Genomic DNA, 9647 nt, shown 5'->3' with positions numbered 1-9647 from the left:
CTATCTATCTATCTATCTATCTATATATATATATATATATATATATATATATATATACACACACACTGTATATATATTATACATATATATACAGAGTATATATATATATATATATACATACACACACAATACATACAAATGATGATTGAGCTAAATCAGTTTTTCTTTATAGAGTAAAATAATACTTATGGTCAATAAAAAACAAATATGATTATTTACACTGACAAAAATGCATTTCAGAAAGAATTATGAGGGTCAAATGAATGTTGGATTGTTTGCATGTAGAGGGGTATGCAAAAGGTCAAAATAAATATTCTCAAAGGAATTAAACATTCTAAAATTAAAATTTACATAGATAATTTTAAGCCATAGCACCTATTGAATATGGTTTCATTCAATCAAACATAATAAAAAATGATATAAGAACATAATGATATATCTGCTGGAGCAGTTCAAAGTTAAATAAATATATATAGGTCGGTTGCATATGAAAGTTATGTATGTCAGTAGGTCTTTTCCAAACATTAGTTTGAGCTGTGAAAGTCACTTGAAGTGGTATGGGAAAAGTCCAAGCCATACCACAGAATGGCCATAAATCCATTTGTACATTTATAAATGAACCTCCATACTTTTTATTTAAAACTATGACGTTGTGTGTAACTTTTATAAACATCACTCGATTTTCTCTCAATTTATTTGTACTCACGAATACCATTCAATAGACAAACAGTTATACAAATTAAGTATAAGCACAGAGATGTAAGGTTAATTTACATGTTAAGTGGATATATTTACCTACTAGTAAAAAACCCATATATTTACATGAATAATGAACAGGCTTCATTTAACAAATCATAAATCAGACATTGCAAATGCAAGAGCATATACAAGTGCTACATGCAGATGGAACATGTTTCCTTGTTAAGCATAAATCATTGATGGTGTATGCAAACACATTCATGATAGTTTATTGAATGTTTTCTTTATTTCTCATATGACAAGTTAGTATCCACTAAACAGATAGGGAATTGCCATTTTATAAACCAAGCAATTAGAATTGAAGAGTAGAAAATGGCCTTTTAGCTATCTGGTACTGAAAGCAATTGACCCTCATTAAAAGATAAATTGAGAAGACTTCACTAATTGATGTAAAGTACTAAAGTGCTTTAGACTCTGGAAAATGAGTGTGGCTTCCAAGCCATCACTTTAACCAGCTATTTTGCAAACACTGTATAAATAGGTCCATTTACAAAGTGTTCACTGATATTCTGGTGGTATTGCATAACCTTCTCCGTGTACATTACCTTTTTTGAAAATAAAATGTGTACAAAGGCAGCTGCTCCACTTTGACACCAAATAACAAATACTTCATGCTTGTCATTAACCAAATAACACTGTAAACACTCTGCTGTTTTAAAATTCACTGCTCGTGTGACATAAAATGAAGTCCCTACTAGGCACATTAATAAACTCTGCTAAACCTTAAGTGCCTTAAATCAAGCATCTACTGTATCTTAGCGTGTGCTTGCTGAAACTGGAGATAATCAATCTAGAAGTGTACAGATGCTGGTCAAGTTTTTTTTAGACTAAAATTGTGACAGCTAAATCACACCAAGGCCTACATGAAATGTTTGATAAGCAACATGATATTTTCAGGGAGCGAATGAAGATTAACTGAACACTGAAGGCCAACTGGAGGTCTAGGCTCTTCCTATGGCTTTAGAAGCTTACCACTTCTCTTACACTGCCCTTGTAGCCCAGAACACAACCAATAACACCTAAAAAATTGTATTTTCTGAACTTGTTTTTTCTGTTCACAAAATGTCTTGCATTACTCTTTTTGGTCACATTAGATACAGTCCAACTGCCTTTAGAATTAACATCAAGTATCAAGTGGTTGGCCATCTTTTATACAGCAAGACTGCTAAACAATGAACAGATTCTCATATCTTGTTGCATGGTAGTGATGCCACTGTGTGCACTTTTGGCTATCATCAAGTGTAATATCTGTTCTTATCTGTGTCCAGTAAGGATGCTACGCTGTCGTTCTGGCCTTTTGGTAGGTATGGCTGACTGTACAGTTGCTCTGCCAGTATGATGGGGGTCCTGAGGAGTCCTCCCGATAGGCGAGGAAACTGAATGAGTGTACACAATGTAAAATGTGGGTCATAAGTGCTCCCTGGGTGTGGAGAGAGCTGAAGGGTCCAGTGCCTCCTGGTTTGCTACCTGGTTTGGCCTTGAGCTGGGAAGGCAATGAGTCTGCGGGTTCAGAGCTCCCTGGGAGTTGGTCACCCTAGGATGCTCGTAGTATCACTTGGGTGTGGGAACCCTAATGTGAGAAAGAACACATAGCCACGTCACCTAGGCTTTTTTTCTGCACAGATCCTCTTTGTGATAGGCCTTTTTTGGCTAAGTCTGGAACAATTTTTGCTACCAAGCTGCAAGGCCTAGCCTATGCACCTGCACTGGCACTATTTAATTTATTTTTCTCACTGTTTTGAAACCTGGACTTTTGTCTGTGTTTCTTTTTTTCACTTGGATGAAGGGTGTGGGTCTGTAGGCCTGCCATGAAATCTAGGTATGGGATGTGTGGCCATGATGTTTTTTATTCCTCCTCCTAATCTGGGTGGTCTCTCTTCGGGAGAGCCCCTCATTTAGGACTCATACACTTAAATACACCTTTTTGTATGTGTTTTTTCACTTGCCCTTTTTTTAAAACAGTATTTGGTTTTTGCGCACCGCTACAGGTAAAAACATAATATGTACATACATAATCAGAATGTAAATTAAATTTTCAAGCATACAAAAAAAATAGGTCTACCAAGTTTAATTTATCATAAAACAACAAGTTGGTGTTTTTACAGCAAAAGCAAAAAAAAAAATACTTACATTGTTCAGGTGAGCAAGCTCAATCTCCACCAAGGCATCTGCAGCTTTTGGCTCTGGATGGATAGTAACTACAATGATCTTTGAATTCACTACTGTAAAATTTCTGGGGGAAAAAAATATTCAAACATTATTAATGTACACCATTTTCATGTAACGCAATGTATACATGCTTACAACAAAGCTTCCATTTGACTATCTTTCTTAAAGCGGAGCTCCACCCAAAAGGGGAAATTCCACTTTAAGGCCTCCTCCCCCTCTTCTCTGGCCCTTTTTTTTTTGCGGGGGAGCAGGTGGCTACTTTTGACAGGTTCCCACTCCCACTTCCTCTCAGATCAGCTAGGCAATCTGAGTGGAAGTTCTCTTCTCCCTCCCCACAGTCATCTGGGACATGTCACAGGTCCCAGAAGACTGTGGGAACATTCACAATGGGAAGCGTGGCTCGAGCATATGCAGTGGGCACCCAGGTGTGAAGCCACAAGGTGTCACAGCCAGGTGTCCACAGCTGAGATGCCAGCGCCAGGGAGAGAAGACCAGCTCAGGTGAGCATATCACTGGATCTTGGGACAGTTAAGTGTGTGTTTATTAAAAATCAGTAGCTACAGTTTTTGTAGCTGCTGACTTTTAATAAACACAAAAATGAGTGGACCTTTTTAACTTGCTAAAAATATTTCTCTTTACTAAGTATATACATTGTGTTGCTAAAATTCTGTTCACATTTCAAACTCCAATTTCAATTAATTGTTTTTCTTTTGTAGACATAGAGCCTCTGTTTTATTATTGCTTTACCCCTAATTGGAGATATCTCCTCAGACATGTCACTGTGACATAACATGATGTTAGAGGAAATCATCCAAAAATTAGGCAAAAACTTCATCTTTGGCAGCTGTCACTGGTAAAGATGTCCCCATTGGGAGGTGACTCGACATACCCTGTCCAATAAAAACTCTCAACAGTGGAATTTGCACTGTCAATCCTGGTAACTATTGCTAAAACTAAAAGGGAGAGAAAGGGAGAGAAAGGGTTAATTGCCTTTTGTATTACAAAAGGCAATTAGTCAAGACACACAATAACATACAGTAACCAGCTGGATATCACTACAGACTGATCTAGTCTGATCACACATGTTTGTAAGTTTACTTTCAAATGATTGATTTGTTCCTGTATAATGCATCCCCCCTTTCAGGCCTGAGGTAAAATAAACATTATTGCAATGCATGGAAACACCCCATGCACAAACAAACTTGTGTTGCACTGTACCACAATGTGTGGTAATGCATTACTGTGTATGAAGGTGCTCTACATTGGAAAATGATGCATGTCTGATTTGTGATGCATTGTGGTGCATTGGCAGCCCATTCAAAGAATAAAAAAGACCCCAAGCAAGGTTCAAATAGAAGAGTTCTAAACCTTGAACAACCCAGTACAGGAATTATTTTATTATAATTCAAAAGTGTTTTATAAATATAGTACTACTATCCAGTTTGAACGTGTGCATAATAACATCTGTTCTATCTTTTGTATAGACGGTTATTGGAAGAATCCCTGAAGAAGCTGTTATTAAAGGAAAACTGTATTGAGGGATATGTAGGCCCCTTTTACAGACCTCTTCATCTAAAAACACTTGTTTTTGCCTGGCTGTCTAGCTGCCCTTACTTTAAGCTAACAGATCAGGAGTTCTAACTTAACTCTGACTTTACTGGCTGCATACTCGTTCTGGGCAAGCTAGAGAAAGCCTGGAGACCAGTTTTTGTAAAAGGAGGTCAGAAATAACTGCCTCCACATTTTTCTCAATACATGCTTTCCTTAAAGATAATGTGGTAAAAAGATAAAACTGAGCTATTTGGGAAAAAATTAGAAAAACTAGAGCAGCTACATATAAATGTGACTAAAATTTGTGAACTCAAGATGAATGTGAATGTAGCGCTAATAAAAGCTGTTTGAAACAGCTATATAATCTGAAAAATACTGAAAAAGGCAATAATAAAAAACATGTGAATAAACATGTAAGAAATCTAAGCAAGTGAACCTAATAAGGTAACATAGCACAAGTGTAATAAAAAGAAAGGGTAAATCTCGTTCTCACAGCTGGATGTCAGAGTACAGGATCTGCTGCTGCATTCTTCTAGTGGGAGATCTGATCTGTGGAGGACCCTGGGAGGGAAACCAACACATCCTGCACTGTATATGTGTCCCTGACCTATGTCCATTTACTATGGGTACGTATCCTCATCTGTATGATGAAATGCGTAGGGTGGGGACCTCGGATGACATCATATCTGTTTGTTGAAACACACACTGGCTCTAGGGGACACGGAGCAGCAGTGGCCATCTTTCTTCTGGTGAATTGACTGACAATTCCTGGTACCAGGCAGTGCACCTTATTTGATTGTTCCATCTGTGACAAGTTTATCGGATAGATGTCGTCTTCTGTGGATACCTGAATCTGTTCCAGTTTTCCTGCCAACTATCCTAGGATATCTTGTGCTGCTTCAATCCATTGTTGTTCGATCTGGTGTCGCTGACATCCAGATCCACACGTTCCGGTAAGAGTACCCATTTTATTCCTTCTTGGTGATATCTGCTGACAACAGTTTATTTGATGTCTCCGATTGCCCACATGAAGATGTTTATTATCTGATGGACTCCTTGGTTTCTCCACAAACCTTTTTTTCTTTTGGGACATTAGTTGTCAAAACATTCACTTTGTTGTCCTTTTTTACATTTAGTTGTTCACCATTTGAAAGACCACTTATTGTCATCACCATTACTTTTCATCCGAGATTCACCCTTTCTTTTTATTACACTTGTGCTTTGTTACCTTATTAGGTTCACTTGCTTAGATTTCTTACATGTTTATTCACATGTTTTTTATTATTACCTTTTTCAGTATTTTTCAGATTATGTAGCTGTTTCACACAGCTTTTATTAGCGCTACATTCACTTTCCTTAAAGACAAACTTGTGCTTTACCTATACAGGGAAAAGGTAGAGGTTTGTTTAAATGCCCCTCTACTCAGCTACATATTCCCACATTTCCTTTACTCCCTACTGCTCTATTCATCTGCGGGGAGAGAGAAAAGGTAGTCGTGTGTAAGTCATGAGTTGCTGCAGTCAGAGCTTACACATGACTGAGGACTGTCTCTCCATGTAAAAGCACATGGCCAACCACCAAGCACCGCAACAACAGTGATATGAGAAGAAAGGGAGGGAGTCAGGTGCTACTTCATACCCACATGCTGGGGTGTGAAGGAAAAGTAAGCATGTGCTGCAGAGGTTAAGTGAGATTAAAGTAAATTTGTTGCATGCCTTGCTTGGGCAAAGCGTAGTTTAACAATAACAAATCATGCCTAAACTCTATATTTGTCACAGAATTTGTAAATGCATTTTTTGGGGCAAACATGAGGACAACAGATATTTTTGGACCCCTTTGCTGAAAGGAGTTGTATAAGTCTACTGAGGTAAGTAATATCCTTTAAACATTCACAAATGTCCACTAGCAGTTATAGTAGTAGCATTGACTACCTAAATTCTAAACTTAAAAGCTGAACAACAATGTGAAAGTAATGCCCCGTACACATGATCAGATTTTTCTACAACAAATGTTGAATGTGAGCTTGTTGGCGGAAAGTCCGACCGTGTGTATGCTCCATCGAACATTTGTTGGCAGACTTTCTGCCAACAAATGTTGGCTAACAGGTTCTCAAATTTTCCGCCAACAAATGTTTGTTGTCTGACTTTCCAATTTTGTGTACACGAGTCCGTTGGACAAAAGTCCATGCATGCTTGGAATCAAGTACGAGCCGGAGACATAACTAGCATTCGTAATGGAGATATCACGTACGTCTTGTACGTCACTACGTTCGTAATTGTTGGCCAACATTTGTGTGACCGTGTGTATGCAAGACAAGTTGGAGCCAACTTCCTTCGAACAAAAATCCACAGTTTTGTTGTCGGAAAGTCCGATCGTGTGTACGGGGCATAAGAGATTCTTTAAAACTAAATTAGGACAAAAATGCAATCTCATTTACAAACAAAAAGAAAATGTTTATACATTATGTGTTCTGGGAAAACACTGGGCTTTTTTATGGATCACTATTAGAAACTACTCTTGCTCATTTTAGTTTTTCTAGTTTTATTTAAATGGCCCCAATGTGTTTAATTACATCAATCATCTTGAAGTATATATTTCCTTATTTGCTTCAGAGCATGTGTATTCTCTCATTCTTTAAAAAAAATCTCTAATTCTATAATCCTGTTAGAGAAGCCTGAACTAATCTCAGATGATGATGCTTCAGTAGTAGTGTAACCTTCATGTATTTTTTTTTTTAGTCCACAGCATGTTATCCTAAGCCTTAATACTGGATTACATTTTAGTTTTAGTTGTATCTTTATAACTGTTATACATTCTCCAAAAAATGCTTACATTATAAATAATTTCTTAGTAAACAGAGATGAAAAATGTTATCCCAATACATCTAGTTGAGGACATCTTTAATTACGATTTTATTGCTTATTAAACAAAGTATTTAAAAAAACTCAACACACACACACACAATCTCACATATTTATATTCAACTCTGGAATCAAATGTAAATATATTTTGTTAAAGCAAGCTTCTCTGAAGCCCAGCGAGCTACATGAGATCTCAACAGCCCAAAGATGCTTTTGAAAAAGCAGTATTTTCAGCCTCTACCAAGTTGACAGATTACTAGACCAGTCTTGGTGGCATCCTTTACCTCTGCTTTAAATTACAAAGTTTTGAGCAGACCTTAATCGGCTATCCCTAAACAAAGTCTGTATACATGAATAAAATGCTAAGATGCTTTTGTGTTCATGGGATTTATATATCAAACATGTTTGCCTTTCCTGTGGACATTCACCCAATAATTCACAGAGGCTCAATATCTTTTCTAGGCATATGCTGCTTTCGGACTAATCACCACCAGCAGCAAAACCATAAAAAACCTTCAAAACTGTTCCTGTAAAACAATTTTAATGGCTTTAATACTGGACACTTTTACCCCTTTCTTGCCCAGGCCACATTTTCAACTTTCAGCGCTGTCACACTTTGAATGAAAATTGTGTGGTCATGCAGCACTGTACCCATAAGAAATGTATATAATTGTTTTCACACAAATAGAGCATTCCTTTGGTGGTATTTAATCACCACTGGGTTTTTTATTTTTGCTAAATAAACTAAAAAAGTCCAAAAATTTGGGGGAAAAAAAGTGTTTTTCTTCGTTTTGCAAATAAATTTCTTCATAAATTTAGGTCAAAATGTATTCTTATACATTTACTTGGTGAAAATAATCCAAATCAGTGTTAATTATTTAGTCTATAGGAAAGTTATAGAGTCCACAAACTATGGTATATACAGTATATATGAAAATTGATCAATCCTGATACACTGAAACCTTATCTAATTTCTTGAGATCCAAAAGCACCAGGACAGTACAAATACCCTGAAATTACCCCTTTTGGAAAGTAGACAGTCCAAAGTACTTAGTAAGGGGCATGAAGGGTTTTTTGAAGTTGTAATTTTTTGTCACAATTGTTTGGAAAATGAAGGTTTTTTTTACACAGTTTTTTTTACAAGTGCAGTGTTATCATGTAACTGAAGTGGTGGTGATCAGGGACACTGACTGGTGACAGTATATATATTAAAAAAAAAAAACATTTTTAATATTTTTCAATTATTTTTCTTTTTAATCACATTTTTTTTTCTTTTTTTAAGATTTTTTTAACACACTTTGATTTTTTTTTAATTGTTACACATTATGATTGCTTATACCAGGGAATTTCATTGGTATAAACAACCGTTTTTACTGAATGAAACTGATTAATTCAGTGTCTTTTGTTGTGATTGCTCAAAGCTAATCACATGGTACAGATGTGATTGGACCTGTCTGTACCATATGATCACTGTGACCAATGACAGCTAGCAACACAATTGTTTACAATGGATGGCATGAATGGAAGCCATCCATTGTTTACAATTGTCATGTAATCTGTTGTGATTGGTCACATCGGTCACATGGTACTAACAATTGGCCTGTATAGTGATCAGTCATTGGTTTTGTCCGGTAACAAGTCAGGCCGCTGGGTAGCCCCGTGGCCGCGTGAGAGGCGCATTCTGGTAGGTCATCACATAACACCCACCCAGAATGATGAAAGCCCCGCCCACCATCATTTTGCTATAGGCTGGGCGGGAACTGGATAAGAAAGTAATAGCTAATTTTCAAATACAAATATTTACAAAGGACACTTCCATGAAAACTAGAGTTAAGTTTTTAATTTTTTTTTAAGATTTGGAAGGAATGTTTCTTTAACCACTTCAGCCCTGGAAGGATTTGCCCCCTTATGATCAGACCATTTTTTGCGTTGCTTTAACTGACAATTGCACGGCCATGCGACGCTGTACCCAAACAAAATTGACGTCCCTTTTTACCCACAAACACAGCTTTCTTTTGGTGTTATTTGATCACCTCTGCAGTATTTATTTTTTGCGCTATAAACAAAAAAAGCCAACAGTTTAAAAAAAAAACTTTTACATATCCAAAAAAAAATGTATTTCTCAGTTTAGGCCGATATATATTCTTCTACATATTTTTGGTAAAAAAAATTGCAATAGGCATATATTGATTGGTTTGTGCAAAAGTTAACGCGTCTACAAACTACAGGATAGATTTATGGACTTTTATTTTTTTTTATTGTTTTTACTGGTAATGGCAGCAATCTGTAAATTTTTAGTGGAACTGC

The 9647-nt window shown here is 36.6% G+C and overlaps 1 protein-coding gene across 4 annotated transcripts in view; it reads right to left on the bottom strand.

The window, feature by feature from the left end:
- Positions 1-9647, bottom strand: part of ADGRB3 (adhesion G protein-coupled receptor B3) — a 1384867-nt gene that overhangs the window by 467514 nt on the left and 907706 nt on the right. For all 4 annotated transcript variants that reach the window (XM_073626736.1, XM_073626734.1, XM_073626737.1 and 1 more), the window contains one exon: positions 2890-2992. In XM_073626736.1, coding sequence (XP_073482837.1) covers positions 2890-2992 — 103 coding nt within the window. The remainder of the gene's footprint in view (positions 1-2889; positions 2993-9647) is intronic.

Source organism: Aquarana catesbeiana, linkage group LG04, assembly GCF_042186555.1.
Source record: "Aquarana catesbeiana isolate 2022-GZ linkage group LG04, ASM4218655v1, whole genome shotgun sequence".
Lineage (NCBI taxonomy): Eukaryota > Metazoa > Chordata > Amphibia > Anura > Ranidae > Aquarana > Aquarana catesbeiana.
This window is presented reverse-complemented; position numbering and strand designations above follow the sequence as displayed.